The sequence below is a fragment of the Dipteris shenzhenensis genome, chromosome 1, assembly GCF_047967505.1.
Source record: "Dipteris shenzhenensis isolate YYH24624 ecotype China chromosome 1, Dip_SZ_1.0, whole genome shotgun sequence".
NCBI lineage: Eukaryota > Viridiplantae > Streptophyta > Polypodiopsida > Gleicheniales > Dipteridaceae > Dipteris > Dipteris shenzhenensis.
The window spans coordinates 43,216,025-43,238,561 of record NC_141596.1 but is presented as its reverse complement, the minus strand read 5'-3'; the positions used below and the strand labels follow the sequence as shown (position 1 = coordinate 43,238,561).

Genomic DNA, 22,537 nt, shown 5'->3' with positions numbered 1-22,537 from the left:
GGAGATCTGTTGGTGCTGGAAGCATGGCTGGAAGAGTATTAGATTACTATGTATGGACCACCTCTGCTCACCAAAGAGGCATGGTGGCTTGAACATTTTGAATATACATATACATGTATTGGCACATAAGGGGAAGATGATGTTGGAATTTGTGTAGGGTGATCAGAATTGGGCTGCTATGATGAGTCACGTGCTTTAAATTTACCACTCATGCTTTTGGGCATTGGCATTCTATCCAACACTCGAATGTTTTCCGATTTCTCACCTCAAATGGCATGGCGCGACTCTCTTGATGGAAATTCTTTGTGGGCATTGGTCAAAGATGTTTGATTATCCCCTTGCCTTGTAGGATCTCAGAGGCTCTTGTTTCATTTCATCCAAAGGGATTCAATTGATAGTTGTTGTGCTTCATATAGATGGTACTATGTTATCTTTTCCATCAGCAGTCAGGCGATATGGTTTAGGGCAACATTATCAGCTCCTTCGGCATCATATTTCTCAGATACTTCAATGTTTCTTGCTAGTGCCAAAGTTAAAGCTTAATTATCAATCTTAGGGATTGGGCTCTACATCGTCAAGGTTCACCCACTTATCCATTACTCTTGGCTGATATCTTGGTGGCTAGCTTATATAAGGTTTTGTTGCCTATGCCTTGTAGCTCGAGTTAGGTCAATCTTATTTGTAAGCTTAAGTAGTGGCACACAAGATTGCAACAGCTTTGGAGTTGCAAACTTACTCTTCGGCAACATGTATTTTTATGGCAGTTGATGCTTGGAGTTATTCTGTGTGGACGAAGATGTATTGCTCCTGCTATTTGTCATAGATGCTGGGCTCCACGAGAATCCTTGCTTCATCTTTTCTGGCAATGGCCTGTCACTTGTGATTTCCTCCTTTTCCTACAGCAGCGTCTTTGAGCACGATTTTTAATGCTTTGTTTGGGCAAGCAGTTCTGGCTTTTCAGGATACATCCACAGAGGCCAAGATTTGATCTCTTTTTCACCTGGGTGCAATATTGGGGACTCTAGACTCTATGGAAAGACCCCAAATCATAGAGTTTTTGGAGATTCTACCCTTTCCAAGATTCACTATTTCTGGATGTCGCTCAGGCAATCTCTTTATGATTGTCTATGTGTTCAGTAGATAGATTTCACTGTTAACTGGTCATATATTGAGATTTTCTGATGCTGTAATTTCTAGTTCCCTTGTTGGGGATTGCCTTTGTAATATAAATTTTCATGGATTTCGCCAATGTGTGTGTGGGTCTCTTGCTTCGTCCTCATCAGGTAGTGTGTCATTTGGGATATCCCATTGGCTGGCATATTTCCCTACCCCAAGAGCGACTTTGGGTGCTGCAGAAGCTTTTTCATAAGCTGGATTATTGGAAATTGTCTACGTGGCAGCTACATGTTCGCCTTCGGATTGTGCAGTCCATCCTTGTGGCATATGTGCAGTTTTATTTGCCGCCGCTGATTCCTTGGTCATCACTTGCTATTCAAAAGTTTGTCACCAGGATTATGGAATGCCTTGATCATAAGGCACTTCTCCTTCTCAAATATAAATTTGTCTATTCACACAGGATGCATGGGGGTTTGAACATTCTTAACATTCACATTCATATGGTGGCTCGTAAGGCCACCCTTCTGCTCTCCTTTTTGGAGCAACATCAACCATGGGGTGTTATGCTTTCATGGCTGATTGGATCTCTTGGCACAGAGGCATTCGGTCATTGCATTCCATCTGTCTCTGATGCTATTTTGGGTGCATGCATGGGCGTATTCCTGCTGGCCCTTTTTCCTCTCTTCTGATACATGATTGGCAGCAGATTCTGGATTATTTGCACTTGCCAAGTCGTCTTCCCGATCTAGGAAATTCCCTCCGATTGCAGAGCATTCATTGGAGCAGGGTGTTTGATCCTTCTTTGTCTTATCTTCATCCTAGAAAGGCATATTTCCTGCATCGTTTCGGTGTTTCTATAGTACATGATGTGGCAGATGATCAGGCCTGCACTCTTTCTTTTCCACAAGCTACGAGACAGTATTGTCTAGGTATGCATCACAGATTTATTTGGCGCACTCTTACACTATGCTGCAGCCTTTTCATCCTGTCGCATCTGTTTACTACTCTTCCACTGTTAGATTGGAAGTTTGATCGGGATTCTCTGGGCTATACCTCCTTTTCATTGCTGACTTCTCTGCTCAGAAAGCTTATCAACTCTTGATTCCACAGCCCTGGATTCAACAGCAAGGGAATTTATTTTGGCATCTTCACAAGCCTCTTGCTTGGTGGAAGACATGTCTTTTTATGGCATTGTTTGTCTTCATCACTTTTGGAATAGCAAACTTCCTCTCAAACAACAGGTCTTTTTATGGCATTGTTTGGTAGGTGCCATACCACTGGGTTTGTTATTGGCTGCTCGGCATATGGCTCAGTCTGCCCTACTTGTTCACATTCAAGGGAGAGTGTGCTACTTGGGTTTTTCATTTCAGGCTAAGGACAGATCTTCATGCTCGTTTCCTAGGATTACTTTTGGTAGATAGTTATGGTTGTTTGGCCGCTATGCCTCTAGACCGGACTTTAGTCACTTCTTTTCTTGGTGTCATTTTTGGGATCTATGGTCTATCTATCATGCCCGTAACATTCAACTGTATGGGCATTGTTCTATTGATGTCTTTCATTTCTTTCGTTTATCCTTGCTTTGATCTCTCTAGGATGCACATTTTCTAGGACACCTTTCTCTGGCCCAGTTGGAAGCCTTCTATCATTGTTTTTAGTCTTGAGTAGTAGTTGTTCCACTTTGGGACACTACGAATGTACATTCTTTTACCAAAAAAAGAATGTGTATGTGTGTGTGTATGCGTGTTTGTGTGAGAGAGAAAATTTATTGCATGATTGGCATATGGTGTAATGATATTACGCTTTAGGAACAAGCTTCCCCAACGTGGACCATTTCTAATAGGGTATCATTTTGTTGCTCTAACGATTTGGAAGTCTAGATGATCATGTGTTGTTAATGTTCATATTTTACATGGTATAAATCAATTGGAGGACTGACTTATTTTGTGTCATCTTGCAGATTACAAAAGGGCCCTGAGAATGCATGCGAAGAGATCCTAAAGCAAACCCTTCAAAACAGAGGCGGCTCAAACATCAATACTTCTGGAGGAGTCTTGCTTGTACAAGTTCATGGTGCAATTTTGGTGTGTGGCATATGTGCACTCTTTAGAAGTTTGCCGGCGTGTACACCATGTAAAGTTTAGTGAAATGTTGGGATTTCTTTTACATGAAACATTGTTTCTGGGAGTCGGCCTTCCCTCTTAGTCACAAGAGTGTTGATGGTGGATGAAGGTTCATGATCCAGATGGTGACCATCAAAAGTCAGCTATTCTAATTGTTCGATGTAGGCCTCTGCTACTATGGCTACCATGGGCTTCTGTTTGTGTGGTGTTTGCCTCTATTCCAGTGCTGCAATTGTTGTTCCTTTTCCTTCTGTGCACTACAGAATATGACGTTTGTGTTTGTCTTCCTGAAAGGCTTCAAGATCTCATACACCATGCTCAAGTGATTTCTTCATCTGTCTTGGATATGCTGTTTCTTTTCACTAAACAAGGGCTAGCTGGTCTTTTTAGGCATAAGACCTTGTTGCCCTTCCACAACGCAATCTTATTATCATGATACTCATGACACAGAAGAAGTTTGCTCGTTCAACATAGGCAGCTGAATGCCTACAATGAGTATTGGTTTTGTCTTTCCTTTGACTAAAGCTCACGGTATGTGCCCCACAGTCTAGTCTGCAATGCTGGTGCTCAATTCAGTGCTTCATGTTTGCTGGTCGACTGATTATTCATACAACGCATGCAATGATAGCAGACCTTTACTTAATGGTGATGTACTATGTGGACAGTATTATTATTAAATTAGAGGATCATATGCCTCTTGCATGCCTTTGACTGTTTCCATCTCTAGCTTATTGGGTGTCCATAGACACTGCTGTTGAAATATGTATCCCACCTCAAAGACAACTTTAGAGAGAACATAATGGCTACCTTTTGTGGTGCTTCTGGTCACAATGTTAGTGTTGAGCAGACAGAAACAAACCATTCTGTCTTCTTGCAATATTTTTACTTAGTCATTCATCTTTGTACAGACCGCCGATACTATGTCTTAGTATGATTTTTGATTTGCTGCTGCTACATTCTGAGGAGGGGGAGTTCTCTTGGCATATTCAAAATGCTCTGTGATCTCTCCCACTATGGTGACTCTTGGTGGTTACACAGGAGAGAAGCCTTGCAAACAGAGCTTATACATAATTGCTATGCCTTACTTCATGTCGAGGATACAAACCGTAATATTGCTCTTTTGTTAATAGCACATTACTAGGCTTGATCTGGCCTAGATGATCAATTCATCGGTACCTGTGAAGGCAGTTTACAGAAAGCTTCCCCTCCAATAGCAGGTGGGTGGTTGATGGATCTCCATGGGCAAAAAATTATTCTTGATCATGAGGCATTTCTTGAGATGATGGATGGAATCATTGAGTTTGACTTTGTTGTTACATGTGCGATGATTGGATCTAAGATTAAGATCAGGGGAAGCTTCATACGGGGTGATGGCTAAAGAAGGAGGCTTGAGCTAAATCCCTTGAGCAGTTGTAACAATGGTATATGCGTGTGCACGAATGCATGTGTGCTTTTGTATTGGATGCTGTTAGCCAGAGAGTCCTGGATCCTCACAACAGCTCTTTTCTATGTATGCAGTAACATAAGAGACTGCTGTGTAGCTGATGGCTTATTGATCACAGATAGAGTTGTTCTCATGATCACTTGTATATTCGGTACATCGAGGGGTTTTGTTTGAGGGATGTACCTTTTTCTTTTCGTTCTAACTCTGGAGGATGTACCAGCAACTCCAACGATACGCTAGAGTAAGAGGACAGGTGCTAGGATGTTTGCATCAGTCCCCCCCGTAATATCACGCTAACACTCCTCTAGTCTCACCCTCAAGATCAAGGAATGTGGCATAATTTGCTGACCTGAAGCTTTGCAATTCCTTATAGATCTGCAACAGTTGTGCGCAAGAGTTTCTCCATCCTGGAACAGTTCTGGTCCCTTCAGTTTACCACCTAGAGAGCTTTAATGAATTACAATGGAATCATTTTGCCGAAGTCTTGCCATCATGGGCATGAGAACCAATTTTGAAAATCCCTCCTGGTTCTCTACATTCCAGCCCACCTCTGGAAATTTGGATGGTGTCATAGTAATGGCTCCTCTATCATATATGACGTGAGACATATAAATCTAGCATCCAAGGTGAGAGCGCATGGGTTAGCATTGGGGGAAATGGCCAGGGATTTTACTGATAGTAGGTCTAGATCATCTGGAGCAGGCCATAGTGATGTGTGCGGCATAACAAGATACTGCTGTTCAGTTGATGGCTTTTCGATAACAGACTCTTTTCATGCTGGGTTCAAGAGATGTCCTAGCACTTTCATGATATATTCAATAGAGGAAGACACGGTTTCTCCTCCAGCACGTCACTTTTCAAGCCCACTTTCAAGGTGTAGGTAGTACTTGAAAGTTTGGAGTGTCACTTGATCAAACAAACACTTTCCATAAACGAGCCATTGTCCATATTTCCCTCAAGAACACTAGATTCCTCTCTTCAGAGTTGCAGGGACAGCTTCTAGTGTACGTACAAGCAACATGTGGCCCTTAGAACATGCAATGCGTTTGGCCATGAATCTTTGGAGCAGAGCATACTAAATAAGATCTCTTTCATTCACAACACTAGGACCAAGGAACCAGTGCTCGAACAAAATAATTACTCCCAATCTTGAAAGCCGAACAAAGAAGAATGAACTAAATATTTTGCAGAGAAGCACTGCTGTCCTTTTTGCATGTGAAATTAGATAGACATTGCCTTCATTACAGTTCTTGCACATAACATCTCTTTGGCATAATCTTGGGTTGGCAAACAGGTTCCCAAGACAATTACTAATGCATTCTAGTAAGAGCTAATGCTGCCTGCTCCATGGGCATCCACCTATGACACATAGCACGCACCTCACAACCCTCCAAAGGCTCTGATATCAGTAATCCCTATACATTTCCCTGGTGCTAATCCATTTGCCGTACTGGTGAATGCTGTGGTAGCCATAGTTTGTAGCTGAGCATTAAATAAGTGAATGGTTCACCAGATGGTGGCTTTCTTCATGAGATAAGTGGAAACAGGACTGAGTCATACTGAGGCTATGCCTTAAAAAATTTCCCATTAAGACCAAAGCTTGCAAGCCAATCAAAGTTAGATTGCCATCGATTCATGCATTAGGCCTATAAAAATGTGATTGCAAATCATTTGGTCCGTGGTCTTGTGCAATATATTAATGTGGATACCCAAGATTTATTTCATCTGGTACAATTATCTGACAATCTGAGATAGATTCCACAAACAATAATGCTATATCCGGTTGACTGATGCACCAATAGATTACGTTACAGTCCAGGAGGGGAGAAAGAAAGAAAGAAAGAAAGTTTATGAAAGTCTTCGGAAGATTCATGGGTCTATGAGACAGTGAAAAACCTGGTACAAATGAGTTGTGGTGGTGGAGCTACTAAACGAGCATCCACACCAACGCAAAATGCAAAAAATGCAGAATGGTAGTACTAAGTCCTAAGTACAACATAGTCATGTCAGTGGTCGACTATATATCAATCTCATCATCATCATCATCATCATCATCATCAGGACATCAGGGTGGATGAGGCAATGGGGGCATGAAATCGGCGATAGAGTGTTGTCGGCCACTCACAGGTGCAGCCCTGACACGTCTCCTGGTCATGGCTTTGTGTCTAACTAGGGCTATTGTGACCCTTGCCGGTCGGGCTCCGACTCTAAACAGGGAGGGGATGTCCCCAAGTGTGATTTGTGTGTCAACCCTCTGTCTGAGCTGTTAGGTCACTGGCTTTGGGTCACGGTCATGTCGAAGCCTCGTCTTGTGGGGGTCCATGTGATCTGGCTGAAAAAACTCCGTGATAGAGCTCTAAGAGGGATCAGGCAAGGAAAAAGTTTGCTCTTGTCTTCGTGCTCGAAGTATCCTCTCACGGTGTTTGAGTACGTCATGAAGGAAACCTGCCAAACATCGCTGGTCTGGGTAGGAGAGGAATCGGGCCAAAATCCCATAGCTATCTCTGAAGAGGCAGTAGAAATGCCCTCGGATCTCATAGTAAACAGGACACCTGAAGATGAAGTGCTTCTCTGTCTCAACCTCCTAGATGGCTAGAAGCTTCGACTTGCCTTTGCAAGAGTGCAAACCATGGACCATGCTGATTGTATTTATAAAGGTCTCCTAGCTGCTAGCTAGCAAAAATGTTATTTTCCTAAAGATAGGGATTGGGATCATTTCTTGGATAGATTCCTCTTAGTAAGCTTATATTAGTAAAGGAAAAGAAAGTGCCAAGCTTATTGTTATAAGAACAGAGTCATGAAAGAAAAGTGTTTTGATGGAATAAAAACGTTCATCCATCAAAGAAAAGAAACATACTCAGATTTCTCTTCTACCTTGACTCCTTTCCTTCGCTTTCCCTCCCCCCTAAAAATGTGCACGAGGAAAACATCAACATGAATGTGCATGCACGCATGGGCAAATGAGGAGACACTTTGGCAAAAGCTATGATGCATTTTTTGTGAACGACTATCTCTTAGAATAGATCAATAAAATATAATGTGCATATGCGCCTCTCCTTGGGTAGTAGCTCTGCTCTGCCGCACTCGTTACGAAGTCTATGTGAAGAGACCCGGAACTGCCCAATAGAGATCCTCAGTGAGTGGGGTAAGTAGATCTGCATGTATCCTGGGGGGTCAATGAAATGCTCTGCTGTAATATGTAAGAAGTGATCTCTGTAGAAGCTAAGCTTCACTCGGAGTTCACTCGGTCCCAACCCAACGAGGTTTGAAATGTGTGTAGCTGTAAGAGATCCTCACGGATAACCTGGTTGACCTCGTGTGATAGGAGGGGAGAGAACGGAGCATCCATGCTGTACTGGAAGGGAGGTAGTCTATCCATGTGGAGCCCCAGTAGCTCAAACCATCTCTCTGTGCGTGCATACCAACACCTCTAGTCCCCTCCTACTGCAAGTGCCGTAGAAGAGGACAGTGCTACCCATGGTAGCTTGCTACGCCCAGAGGTGTAATCCCCATATTCCTTGACTCGGTACAAATATGTGATGACTTGAAATGCAGCATCTAGCTGTAATGGGGGTGACCCAGACTCAGCCTGAATGATTTGGTGAGGAATGGATGGCTTACCACGAATCATCTGTGATAACATGAGAACCTGTAGCCGCTCCACACGGGCCCCCACTGTGTATTCGACAAGTCTAGCTCCCAACATGGGCTGCTGTACATCCTCGCTGGACGGACCAAGGAGTCAAAAAGCAACCCCTTGGTGCGTGGATCCTGAAAGTGTGAGCGGAAGCACTGCAAGAGAGCCACGTCATCTGCCTAAAGCAATATCCGGATCAGCGTGCCCGCAAGAGAGCAACCTACCCTCCCCTGTGTCTGCATCACTGTCTCAAGCTCGTCAATGTAGAGGCCAAACAAGGTAGGTGATAATGGACACCCTTGTTTGACCCTGATAGTATTCATGATCTCGTCTGTCCACCCAGATCTTGTCTACCTGAAACTCTCTCGTAAAGTGCCATGACAGCTCAAATGATCTTCTGGATATAACCCAAATCTTGTAGGCGCCGTATGAGGCGGGCTCTCGGAACTGTGTCGAATGCCTTGCGGAAATCCACAAAGCAACAATAAACCCTCTGCTTTCGTGCCCTCGCCTCCTCGATGATACATCTGAGCATGAGAATGTGGTCCATGGTTCCATGATCACGCCGAATTCGGACTGTCCTGCTGCTCTAAGTCCTTGACACTCCACAAATTTGTTGACCTCAGAATCAAGTACTGATGAATAAATCTTGGACATGACATGTCCAATCATAATGGTCCTGTAGTTCTCCGGGCTCATGGGATCCCTTGCCTTGTGGATGGGTGAGATAGTGTTAATGGTCCAGGTGCGTGGAAATCCCAGACAGACAGCTTCATTAAAGAGATTTGCTAAGATCGAGGCTAGGAGGTTAATCCCATATGCAATGAACTCAGCGCATAGTCCCTCATGATCCTTCGCTCGGCCATTATGAAGTTTCATTACGGCATGCTTTACCTCCCTAGTGAAGAGGGTGCAAGATGTGGGGTGTGGCATATGTGAGAGGTTAGGGACTGAGTGATTTGGGATGTCATAAAGTGTGCGTGCATTATCATACCAAACCTGAGTGTTAGTGAATGGTGAGGGGGACCGTCTCTAGAAATCTCCACCAAAAGTTCTTAGAGTTGTTACTAAATAAAATGTTCAGTAGCTCCTCGTTCTGGTGAACGAAGTCTAGTTTCTTTCTGCGTACTAGTCGACGATACTCGCGTAGCGTCTCCGTTTGCTTGGAAGACTGTTTTTGGTTTCGAATCTGAGCTGACGGCGTAAAGCCTTACACTCATCATCGTACCAGCTACTACAGGGTACAATCCCAGGGGGTGGTGGGCGGTTGGAGCGGGTGGTGTGAGGAAAAGCGTGAAGGCAGCCTCGTGTAGTGTGCGTGACCAAGGGAGCACGATCCTCTAATAGGGGTATGAAGTCAATATAAGCGAGAAGTATGAGTGATCGTGGTCAAAGCGTATATCATGATAGGTGGAGTAAGAACTCAATAGGGTGGAAGGTGCTATATGACAGGGAGTGGAAATGCTAAAGAAAAGATAGGTATGATCATCCCCTGGAGGGAGAGGTGCTACGGTAAAATCAGTGATGCGAGATGTGAAGGCAGGGGATCCCATGATGTAATCAACAACGCAGGAGCCTCCCCCATGTGGAAAGCACGTGAAACCACTTGAGGCAGGCCATCTGTAAACACCATTATAAATAATGAGATCATGCATCCTACCTAGGTCTAATAGGGCCTTCCCATAAGATGTGATCAGACCTCGTTTGTTAGCCAAAACCCGTAGCATACCTGCATCCTCAAGGTCAATGTCAATGTCTAGCAGTAGAGTGGAATCATTCATGAAGTCGAGGAGTGGTACTTGACGGGTGCCTGTCCTCGCGTTGAAGTCCCCAACTAGGAGGACTTCTCTGCAGCTAGAAAAGTCAACAATGGACTGATAAAGAGGAGCAAATGGAGATGTCTCATCCTCACCTCGAATATCTCTAGCAAAGTGGGAGGTCTCAGGGGGGAAGTAGCAAATTGCAACAAACGGAGCCCGGCCGTCCATGTGCCGAATCCGGATCTAAAGAACCTGGAATGTGCATCTCTCTGCTCTACTGAAATGGTCCCCGAAAGTGTGGATCTGAAAAGGATTGCGACTCCACCTAACTCTCGAACTCCCCTGTATCCCTCGTCTTATCTTTGTAGGCAGACTCCCATATATATCCGCTGACTACTAGAAGTGGGCGCTCTGGACTCTGATGTGTCTCTGTATAACAGACTATGTCGTGACCTGTATAGGATTCCGAGAAGCTCCCTGGTTCTGACCATAAGGTACCATTACAGTTCCAAATGGTGTAGGATAGGGTCTCGGATATTTGAGTCTCATAGACCTTGCTTCTCTATGTAAGGGAGGGGACAGGTGCCCTACGGGGGCCTGTAAGAAGTCGTCCCTCTCGTACTAGTGGCCACTTCCTCTCCTTCCGGACCTGATGCCGCCGCTGCCTCAAAAAGCGCCTCTCCTCAACGTGTAGAGGTGTGAGGTTCTCATCCATAGAGATCGCTGGCTGATCTCGAAGGACTGACCTGTGTCGTGGATTGACCCTTCTATCCCTCGTCTCATCTTTGTAGGCAGACTCCCATGTATACCCGTTGACTACTGGTAGTGGGTGCTCTGGACTCTGATGTGTCTCTGTGTAAAAGACTATGTCATGACCTGTATAGGATTCCGAGAAGTTCCTTGGTTCTGACCATAAGGTACCATTACAGTTCCAAATGGTGTAGAAGAGGATCTCGGATATCTGAGTCTCATAGACCCCGCTTCCTTATGTAGGGGAGGGGGCTGGTGTCCTACGGGGGCTTGTAAGAAGTCATCCCTCTCGTACCACTGCCCACTTCCCTCCTTCTGGGTCTGATCCTGTTGCTGAAACAAAGAGCATCTCTCCTCAACCTGTAGAGGGGTGAAGTCCTCATCCATGGAGATCGCTGGCTGATCTCGAAGGACTAACCTGCGTTGTAAAGCTGAAAGTCGTGCCTGAGTGTCATGAAACCGTATGATCAGGGGTTGCTCTCGATTGGGGTCTCTACCCAACTGCCCTCTCGATCCTGTGCTCGGCCACACTCAGAGTAGCGGCCATGAAAGGAGTTACATCTGCCATCGGTGTAGCCTCAGTGCGTGGGATCTCACGTACTTTGATGTTGAAAGACTTGCTGGCTCTCTGCTACTGCTCTATGAGGATAGTCGAAACGGTTACCCTTGCGGGTTTCCGTTTGGCCACATCAACCCATCTAGATGTCTCCTCAATAACAGATTGCATGCTCGCAATTTGTGCCTCAACAACTGGGGTACTCCCTGGGATTGTGTGGATGGCTGTGACATCCTGCCGGAGTTGCGAGATATCCTGTCTAAGTCCTTGAATGAGACAAGTCTGCTCTTGAATGGTGCGAGCTTGTTCCTGTATGATGCGGCTCTGCTCCTGGTTGAAGCTGACCTGCTCCTGTGCGAAGTGTGTCAGCTCCATCTCGCGCTGAGAGAGAGAGAGAGAGAGAGAGAGAGAGAGAGAGAGAGAGAGAGACGTCTGCAGGAGGCCTCGCGGGCCCATGGGATAAAGTACGAAATCAAGTAACTCATACAGACCACTGTGGGCCGGGGCAAAGGGCTCACTAAGGCCCTTGCTGAGTACTAAAATGCTATACTAGTACAAAATAGTAAAAAAGTAGCAAAATATTATGAGGGTGGCATGAAAATATCAAGTGCTCAGAGCTAGAGTCCCAAGTGCATGAACTGGCTCCACGTATCCAGTCTCCATGGTGGCTCTCTAATTATATGCAAAGAGGTCACGTATTTGCATGTGTCGGGATGTCTCCCGTGGTGGTGGAGGGCGTGGTCTCCTCGATTTCTGGATCCGATGGGCTATGTCAAGGGTGACACTTCACCTCGGTTGATCTCTCGTAAGGAGAGCTGAAATAGGTCGAACCTCGATCGTGTGTGCTCTGGTTGCCTGTCGTGTCGTGTACGGTCTCTGTGTCCCTCGCCTAGTAGTGTTGTGTCGGCTCTCTATCGATCCATATATCTCTCATGTCGGCTAGCTCCTCCTCCTCTATCCCAGAGTGCCCTGGAGCTGAGTCAAATGCATAGAAATCCATGACCTGTCTCTGCGCTTGGTCTACCTCGGTACCTTGTGGTGCGGTGGTCCCATTCTGTTGCTTCCTGATATGTTGTAGTAGTATCTCCCTGTGTCGTTGCATGTCCATTAGGTAGAGCCCAATACAGACCTGGTCTTGGAAGTGGATCAGTTGTGAGAGTGGGGCCAAAGCCATACCCCTCTTGAAAAAGGAAGTGGTAGCACCCTCGGATCTCATAGTAGGTTGGGCAGACACATAGAAAGTGCTCCTCTGTCTCGACCGCCCTCATTGTGCACAACCTGCAAGTCCACTGCTCTCTGGGTATGCGTGCAGCTCTCCCTGTCTCGATCCTCAGCTGATGGGACGGGACCCGCATCTGTCCAATGGCAATCCTCAGTGTGTGAGACTCCTCTGTCCTCGAGATACTAAGGTCTGATGATGAGCTCATCCTTTGATACTCTCAGAAAGTGGTCATAGTAGAGCTGGGTCTTGGTGGGGAACTCCTAGTCGCCCCCCCAAAGTGCGAGATGTGTGGAATTGGAGGAGATCTAACCGTATGATGTGGTTAATCTCATCCCATGGGATCAACTTGGGCGGTGCATCCATGCTATACTGAAACGGGGGAAGCTGATCCATTTGAATGCCGTGATTGGCAAACCATGATGTACCTACCCCACTCTCTGCTAGTCGTATGTAGGACTCTAGTGCCAGCCTCAGAAGTCTCTCGTGAGGTAGGTCCTAAACTCTCTGGAGGAAAGTCACTGTCTAAAAAATGGCATCAACCTGGAGAGGGGTCATGGCAAACTCTGCTTGTACTATCTGATGGGGGACCGAGGGCTTACTCCGAATCATCCTAGAGCCCATAATCACCTGTAGCCGCTCAAATCTCCTGCATTCTGCTGCTGAGATATCACACCCCCAAAAAGGTGCCGCATACATGGCAGTCGGCCTCACTAGAGTGTCGAAAAGCCAACACTTTGTCGGTCGATCCTGGAAATGCCACTGGAAGCACTATCGCTCTAGTTGGGCCAAGGCACCATGCCCTCGTGTGAGTCGTGCTCTGGCTGCATTGGTCATCGTGAAAACTGGCCATGTGAAAACAATCTCCACTTGCTGACTCTGGTATGTAAAGCTATGTCGGTGAAGCACTGTGTAAGAGGTGTTGAAGATCATGACCTTGGTCTTCCCAAGGTGAACCATCAGGTCTCTCTCTTTGCAGAACACCTCTAGGGCATCTAGATGTCTCTGTAGTCCCTCTGCCGAAGATGACATGAGGACTATGTCATCCGCGTATAGTAGAAAAGTCTGCTAGTGGTGCTACCTCGCCTCCTAGACGGTCTATGAAAGATGTAATCTCATCAATGTAGAGCCCGAAGAGAGTCGGTGAGAGAGGGCATCCCTGCTTTACTCCGATCGTGCTCTCAACCCAGTGTGATAGGCCTCCTAGGGCACGAACTCTCCCTCTCACGGACTCGTATAGGCTCACCACTCCCCAGATCAAAACCTCTAGAATCTGCATATTTTGTAGTCTCTTGATCATGCGGAATCGTGGGACAGTGTCGAAGGCCTTCCGAAAGTCTACAAAACAAGTGTAGACTTTCTAGCGTCTCGACCTCGCCTCCTCAATGATAGTCCTCAGGGTGAAGATGTGGTCTAGAGTGGAGTGCTATCTCCGGAAACCTGCCTACCTTGGAGCATGCTGCCCACGTGCCTCTGTATGGCTGCTGATCTCCCTATCCAGTATCGATCCATAGATCTTGGCCAACGTGTGGCCAATTATGAGGCTCTATTTTGTTATATTCATAGATGATATCTCCAACTACACTTGGGTCTATGGTCTCAAGGCAAAATCAGAAGAAATTATGCATTTCAAACACTTTGTGGCTATGGTTGAGAATGAGACAGGACTCAAGATGCAGACACTTCGCACAGATCAAGGGGGAGAGTATATGTCTCATGAATTTGAGACATTTTTGAAGGAGAAAGGCATCATGCATTCATTGGGTGAGCAAGAAGCAATGTACTGTGGCTACTTCCTCATGTGAAGCTGAGTATAGGGCAGCTTTCACAATGACAGTTGAATGTGTTTGGTTGCGTCGTTTGCTTGCTGATCTTCATCTTTCATTGGAGGGTCCTTCTCCGATTCTCACTGATAGTCAGAGTGCTATAGCAGTGGCAAAGAATCTTGTGTTTCATGGTCGCACGAAGCACATTGAGGTTTACTATCACTATGTTAGAGAGAAGTTGCCTGCAGGAGAGATCAGTATGATCTATGTGTCAACACATGACAATGTTGCAGACATCTTCACCAAAGCACTTCCACGTGAGAAGTTTGAGGCATTTCGCAGTGCCCTGAACTTCTCGTTTTGGTGATTGATCATTTCCTTGTACATGACATTGGCACTGCAGGGGGGGTGTTAGAATTATTGATAAATTCTAGGCAGTGACCAATGTAATGTCAATAAGTGAGTTAGGGGTACTTTTCCCTCTTTTAGAGGTTTTTTTTCCTAACCACAGTTAGTTCACTCAATACGGTTAGTGAAGGGTACGGTTTGTCACTTAGACAAAACCTTATCCCCCCTTTGTATTTCCTTACACTCTTTTATTGCATATTCGACGTTCAGCTTACACTCTCTTGTTTCTTGCTCTCTCTCTTTTCCATCACACCATCCTCATGTGGAGACGCAGTCTGATCCAATACAATACAATATGCATACAGAACGTCAAGATACACCCAATGACGGACTAGGCACTGTAGGCAAGAAGCCCGTAATGAATCGTTGTCTACTATCTGGATGAGTAATCCGTCGTGCCCTCCTGGCCGCTACGCGATGCCTGATGAGCGCCATGGTAACCCCGATCGGCCGTACCCCAGGACTAAAAATAGAGGAAATGTCTGTGAGTGTGATCTGTGCATCTGTCCTCTGTTAGGTGTGTCGCATCTCGGTCTCAGGGTCTTTGCCTCTCTTGCTATCCATGGCTGGGGTAGTAACCTGCTCTGCCTGGAAGAACTCTGTGATTGTACTCTGGGATGGGCCTGGCCTGCGGTCCCCTGCTCCTGTCTCCTCGATCTGATGAGATGATCTCTATGCTGGACTGCTCGTGAATAAAAGTTGCCAAGCATCTCTGATCTGGGTATAAGAGGAATCTGGAGAGGCCCTTGAATCTGTCTCTGAAAAGGCAATGGTATCGTCCATGAATCTCATAGCAGATTGGGCAACGGAAGGTAAAGTGCTCCTCTGACTCCACCTCATGGCGCTCATACAATGTGCAGATACGACTTTAATTGGGTATCCCCTTTGCTTGCTTGCTCTAAGAGAGAGAGAGAGAGAGAGAGAGAGAAAGAAAGAAAGAAAGAAATTTTATTAAAGGTCCACGGAAGGCCATACATGGCCTATGGGACACAAAATCATCCGAAAGGAAAATACATCATCAACGATGCGCCAACTAGGTGGCCTCATCGTAATACCGCTAAGATGCCAAAAATGGCTACAAAAATCCTAGATACAAAATGAAATGAAATAGAGTACCAAAATTGCCTAGATACAAAATGTAAAATATGAAATATGAGGAACATCGTCTTCCCTAAGGGGTCTGTGATCCAAAGAAATGATGGAAGTCATGGCCATCGACCATGCCTCTTGCTATGAGTGTGAAGATCTGGGCAAGTGTCAAATGGGCTGCTGGCGGTGCCAAGTCTCCATGGAGCAATCTCCTCCGAAAATCTGCCATCATCCTCCGTCGTCTAGAAATAAAGCGACGGGTACGGCCTCTGTGTAAGATCATCCTGCGGTGCTGCCGGATCATGTCATATGTAAGAAAGAGAGAGAGAGAGAGTTAATGTATATGAAAGACTAAAGGGTCTATGAGACTGAAAAGAAACTAGATATAATGAAACCTAAGGGTGGGGGCCACTAAAATGGGCACCCTTACGCAAGGCTGATGCCTATGACGAGAGAGAGAGAGAGAGAGAGAGAGAGAGAGTTAGTTTATTAAAGTCTTCGGAAGACTGATGGGTTTATTAGTGTCTACTATAGAAGTCCAAAGATGCCTTATGTGAACAATAAGGAGATATTTCATGTAAGGTGTGACCTAGTTCCCAAATGATGGGGGGAAGTAGAGATCCCTACTGACGTTTCACCGCAAAATAGGGGGTTGAGTAGATCTAACAATCCATCGTGGTGGTAATTATAATAAGGCTAAATAGGTCACCTTATTGCAATGTATGACATTGTCTATTCTTTACTCTCACGGTTTTCGTTTATGCTCTTTTATGACGTCTTTGTCTTTGTTGTTTGTAGTGCCGTGCTTTCAAGAGTAGCAGCAAGGTTTAATAAGGTTGTGATTTTAAGAGTACGAACAAGAATTATTTTCCATCACTGAAAAGGCATTGTCCAAAATGAAACCATCTCTCACTGTAGATGTAGCTTCACTTTTGTAGACAGCCCTTTATCCCTAAACTCTGAACCGCTTTTCCAAATGCTGAGCTCATTCGGATGCTATTTTCAACTTAATCTATAATATCTATTTTGGTGTCTTAATTTCAAGGCATATCTATATTCACTATCTTAGTGTTCTAAAGTTGGATGTTGTGAACCAGAGCAAAGCGCCTGAAGGCCAAATGAAAGCAGTAGAGATGGTAGCTGCCTATAGAGCACCATCATTTGGAATCGGTTATTTTACAAGCTTCATGGGAAAGCCAAAGGTAAGCAAAAGGACATCTAGCATATCCGTTCTAATGAGCAACATACACGAGTAACTTGTGCCATTTTAAAAAAGGGAATGCAAATTTTGTAAGATGTTTGCATGTAATCACAGATATGACATTGCATTTTAGGAGTTTTCTCAACTCATTGGAGCTGATTTCTGTAAACTTTTTAAGTCTAGTTTTTAGCAGTTTGAAGCATTCCTATGACATACTGTCACATGTATTGCATTGATATTAAATACCTGGTTTCCAGCAGAAATTTGGAGCAGTAGGCCATCTAATTCAAGTTATGTTTAATTGCAGACATCAATCTTAAGGAGCTCTAGTGACATGACAGAGAGCAGTGTAAGCTTGTTTGCATCCCATTTCAATTTTTCATAGTGTAAGAAAAATCAAACTGGTTGTGAGTTCAAAACACTTAGATCTGTGGGCTACAAAAAGAACCACTGATGCTGCATTCTAGCATGCAAGATATTGCCATGGAAGCGCTCTAGTTAGATATCTTCAAAGCAACTTGAATTGTAGAACTTCTCTGCATAGAAATGTGGTTGGAAATGAATAATATTTCTATTGGTGGTACACATCCGCTTGTATGGCTTCTTTTAAATTACTTGAGTGTCCCCAATCAAAAAGATGGCACAAGTATCTTCCTGTGAAGCTTGCAGCTTTGCTCGAAATCAAACTGGTTGTGAGTTCAAAACACCTAGACGTGACAGGGAGGAGAGATCAATGCCACATGAATTTTCAGATTTGTATAAACTAGGCGGCATCAAGCATAGATTGTCAAGCATAGATTTGCAGTGCCTTACACCCTCCAGCAAAATAGATAGTTGAAAGAAGGAACATGAAAGGAATTCTTAAGCACAAGAAGAAAAACAAGATCTTGCAACGAACTATATTGCATTAGAGACTCAAAGGCATAAGTACAAAAGACCTTTTAAGCTTTATTGTTTGGATCGAATCCACTGTAGCAACATGAGTATTCAAGGCCTATAGGGCAATCTGATTTGTGAAAAAATGCATCTTGCCTCTAGCTACGGAGTCGATAGGTGCAAGGAGTCAAAAATTTTCTAGGGTTCTGCCACCATTAAGTACACAAAAATATGTGCAAATATCTATTGATGATCATTTTGTCCTCTAGATAAGGCCAAGGAGTATTTGTGGAGTCTTGGACGCCATCTTGCAAAGTGCAACGAAGCAAGCATGTGTCTCATAAAATGCAAGCACCTTGCATGACACAGTCAATCCACATCCTGCTTAATTTAATTTTTGAATAGTATGGTTTTTTCCAAGTTTGAAACTTTGTTTTAGGTCCTAGCCTCTAGCTAGTAGACATGTCTAGTTTATTGGGAATTTGTTTTAAATTTTACTCTAATATTAAATGCAGATGCTTTTATTTGTGGGTTACTTAGACAAATCTAATTTACTTAGGAAGAGAATCAAGAGCTTTAGGGTTTTTTCATGACTTGCAAGGTCAATTGACATGCAAGCCAAAGCTATATAGAAGCTTGCGCAAAGTGGATGTGATAAATGCATTTGGATGGTTAGTGGAAGCCACGAGATGAGTAGGAGACCATGCATCTACTAGTCTTGAACGTCTACATGCTAATCATACACTCGTTAACCACTTTACATCTAACTTCAAAAAATGCTTTACAAGCTACGATCCACTGGTCACAAAGTGTGTAATGTGTAGTGCGGTTCCGTATATAGGTATGCATTGAGCGGGATTTGCGATAAGGATTCAGAGCTGTATGCTTCTAATGATGCTCGTATGGTTCCGGAGGAGGGGAAAAAAGTTGCATAACATAGGTTCACGTCTCTTCACTTCTCTCTACAAGTAATCATCATGTGAGGCTAACACACAAACTTGAAATGTCTAGTTTCAAGTAATCCAAGATCCATGCTATAGAATTGGGCTACCTAAGACAATCACATAGGTGGATGAGGTAAGAATATCATATTAGTAAAGGTCTCTTCCTTTCATTTTTTTACTAACTACCTCAAATCCATAAGATGAGAAATCATAATGACAGTGGACTGATATAATACATGCAAATCTTCTGGAAAATGAAAATGAAAATTCTTTAGAGAGAGAAAAAAAGAGGAAACAGCATCTTAGATGCATGAGATGAGCATATTAGAGGATGCCTAACAAAACATGGATGGAAATAGAAAATGTGAAACTATATGGACAAAGGAGGAGTGAAAGACAATGTGGAAGGGGGATAATATTCACAAGATGAAGATAAATCCATGAAGATTGGTCTCATACATGCTTACAAATACTCCTTGAGGTAGTTTAATCTAATCTCTTGTGGACTTAAAGGCTAACTACCTTGGCAAAAGGTCCAAGGCCTTGCAGTGCTATAAAAGCATCTACGACGACAGGGTAATTCATAGTGATGGGATACTTTAAGCACTTTGGCAAAGGAGCCAACGCTCTATGAAAGGAAATCAATGGGGTCACTGTGCACTGCAACATCTATGTAGAGATTGTAATAGAGCAGAGACTTCAACATGGAACGCCACATTCACCATCTATACTAGTAGAACAACAGCTAATGATGTAACTACTGTGTGCACTAGTACTAGACTCTGCAAGAGCATAAGCTGCAACAAGAAGCCTGAGTACACCAAAGAAGTTAGAATTGTTCTATTGTGCAAACAAAAAGTACTCTCATACACTCTAGACAATTTGAGAAAGAAACAATAAGAAGCCTGAGCAGACCAAAGAAGTTTGAATTGTTCTATTGTGCAAACAAAATGTTCTGTCATACACTTTAGACAATTGAGAAAGAAACAATTTTAGCTTACACTGACTAATTTTTGCAGACGTTGTTGTTACAAACATTTCAAACAAGGAAATATGTAGCTAGTTTGAAGTTAAATATTAAAGTAGAAATCAATAAGTTTCACATACACTCTCTTAGCTCTACCATTCAATGAGCTAGCAATGAATAAGGAGAGGAAAAATGGTATTTCTAAAGAGGGTTAAGGTCCATAATGATTAATGGTATTCCTAAAGAGGGTTAAGGTCCATAATGATTTGTACCATATCACAAAAAGAAGCAGCTTACATTTGTCTCTAGATTTGGATTTGGCAACCAAAAATAAAGCTAATGGTAAAGATCAAGAAGATGGAGATCAAGCGTTTCAGGTGCAACAAGGACAATCATATAACGAAAAACTTCCCAAAAAGCAAGAAGACACTAGTAGTGAAGTTCCATATGATCAAGGATGAGAGGGTACCACAAGATTTGATCTTTTCAATGGCGGAGATAAGTACATTGTCAAGGTTCTATCTATAGAAAACAGTTGTTCTACATGAGTCTGCCATCTGCCACGCAGACCTGTCCAAATCCATCGTGGCAAATTTCTCCCTGCAGCCAGCCCTCTGTACTGATAGTTTACTGACCCTTATCCTCCTCATTTGGGAGCTCATAGGTGGGTCAGTGACTTCTAACACCCCTCTCAATGATGCAACTGTGGGCCAATCCCAATCTGTCGAATGAGGTGCTCCAGTTGATCCCTTGGGAGTGCCCTCATGAAGACATCCAAGATGTTGTCACTGGTTGGACAGTACATCAGCTCTACAATCTCGTCTATGATGAGCTCCCAAAAAAAGTGGTTCTGGTCACTTACCAACGGAAGAAATTGCACGTGACAAGGTGTGCACCAAGATCTGACCCAACACAGGCTGAGGACCGCTCCTACATGAACTAAATGCTGCCCCCCAAGGGGGCCCATTTATAGGAGATTGGCTGACCCGGTCAGGCTGCCATCTGACCTGCCACAGACCAGCTAACCTGGTCTGTGGATCTGTCGACCTAAATTGTCCCCTCCAGCCCCCCCTCAGGGTGATTCAATTCAGCTCAGCTGAGGGGGAAGAGGTGTGAGAAAGGGGCTGGGCAGTGAGAGAGAGAGCTACAGCGGAAGTGTAGGGGACGGAGAGGAGGCTAAGGGGGGCGGAAGGGGGGATGTAGGGCAGCAGAGACTAGAGAGATTAGAGAAGGGGGTAGAGGTAGGGAAGGGGCTAGAGGGGTGGCGCAGGAGATGGGGTAGGGCTAGAAGGGTGGCGGAGGGTGGGCTGTAGGGGCGGCGGGATAGGCTAGAAGGGCGGCGGGGATGGGCTGTGGGGGATCGCCAGGTAGGCTATAGGTGGTGGGGAAGCAGTCAGGTAGGAGGGAGGGGCTGCAGCCTAGAGGATAGGCTGAAGTGGAGGTCAGCCAGGCAGAGGGGCTGCGGGCAGCCCAGGCAGGAGGAGCTGCAGCAGCTAGCGGGGGAGTGGCCAGGTGGAGCGGCCAAGCGGAGGGGCTGAGGCGGATCGGCCAGGCAGAGGGGCTGAGGCGGATCGGCCAGGCAGAGGGGCTGCCAAGCGGGGGGCAGGCCCGGGCTGCGGGCAGAAGAGGCGGAAGGGGCAGGTCCAGGCAGAAGGGGCTGGAGGAACGGCTAGAGAGGCGCAGAAAGTGTTTAGGGGGGGTGAGCAGCAAGGAGAGAGAGAGAGAGAGAGTTCTGAGACAGAGAGTTCTGTGATATTTACTTCCAAGAGACTCTGATTCACCCCAATTGAATGCTTTAGTTATCCAGGACTGCAAATTTAAAACAAAAGTCATCAGGGAGTTCCTCAAGCTTAAAACCTCAGCATGTGTAGAAAGAAAGAATGAAAGAAAGAAAGAAAGAAAGAAAGAAATTTTATTAGTGTCTTCGGAAGATCGATGGGTCTATGAGACTGAAAGAAAACCTGATACAAATTACAGTAAGGGTGGAGCTACTAAAACGAGCATCATCACCCGTGCTGAATCCTAAGTCTGATCATACATAATCAAATACATCTGGGTGTGACAATGAAAAGAAAAAAGACTGGAGCGGAGCAGAATCCTCCGTATGTCATGTCGCCCTGGCTGGTGCATAGCCGGTGATGGGACGCTGGCGTCCATCAAGGGGTGCCGTGCATCTCGGTCTCCTTGAGGAGGCTCGACGCAAGAGTAGAGCCACCGTGACTCCCGTGGGACGTATCCTGGGTCTAAACAATGACAGGAGGTCCCCCAGAGTGATCTATAATCTCTTTTGCTCAATTTTTACTCGATAAATTATACTTTTTCTCTCATTTATATTTACTGCAAAAAGGTAATCTGAGTCCTAGCAATGTGCATGGCAGCCTCTCCATCGTATCCTTCTTTGGCTCCCTTAATGCAACAAGCTAGACTGGCGGAAAATTGAGTTATACAAATATCCTCTTGGTCAGACGAGGCTATTAGCAATCAGACGAGGCTCACTTGATGTAATGTTTTGGTCTCTAAGGCATTTATGTAATATCTTTTTGTTCAATTTGAGGCTCTTTGTACGCATTGTTGTTAACTTTTATATTTGTATTTGAATGGTTATAGTTGCTACCTGTGATCTTTTGGCCTTTAAGGCTCTTAGCAATAGCCAAGTTTTTATAAATTTAAGATCCTCTGTTCAA

General features: G+C 44.7%; 1 protein-coding gene across 3 annotated transcripts in view; it reads left to right on the top strand.

Moving 5' to 3' along the window:
* Window positions 1-22,284, top strand: part of LOC147905889 (N-terminal nucleophile aminohydrolases (Ntn hydrolases) superfamily protein) — a 125,504-nt gene extending 103,220 nt beyond the window's left edge. For 2 of the 3 annotated variants that reach the window (XM_087382186.1, XM_087382172.1), the window contains 3 exons: window positions 3,074-3,197; window positions 16,963-17,067; window positions 17,374-17,999. In XM_087382186.1, coding sequence (XP_087238312.1) covers window positions 3,074-3,197; window positions 16,963-17,067; window positions 17,374-17,451 — 307 coding nt within the window. In that variant the 3' untranslated portion in view covers window positions 17,452-17,999. Of the gene's footprint in view, window positions 1-3,073; window positions 3,198-16,962; window positions 17,068-17,373; window positions 18,000-22,231 lie in introns of those variants that run through there. The other variant, XM_087382181.1, reaches the window with a different exon arrangement.
* The last annotated feature ends 253 nt before the right edge of the window (window positions 22,285-22,537 follow it).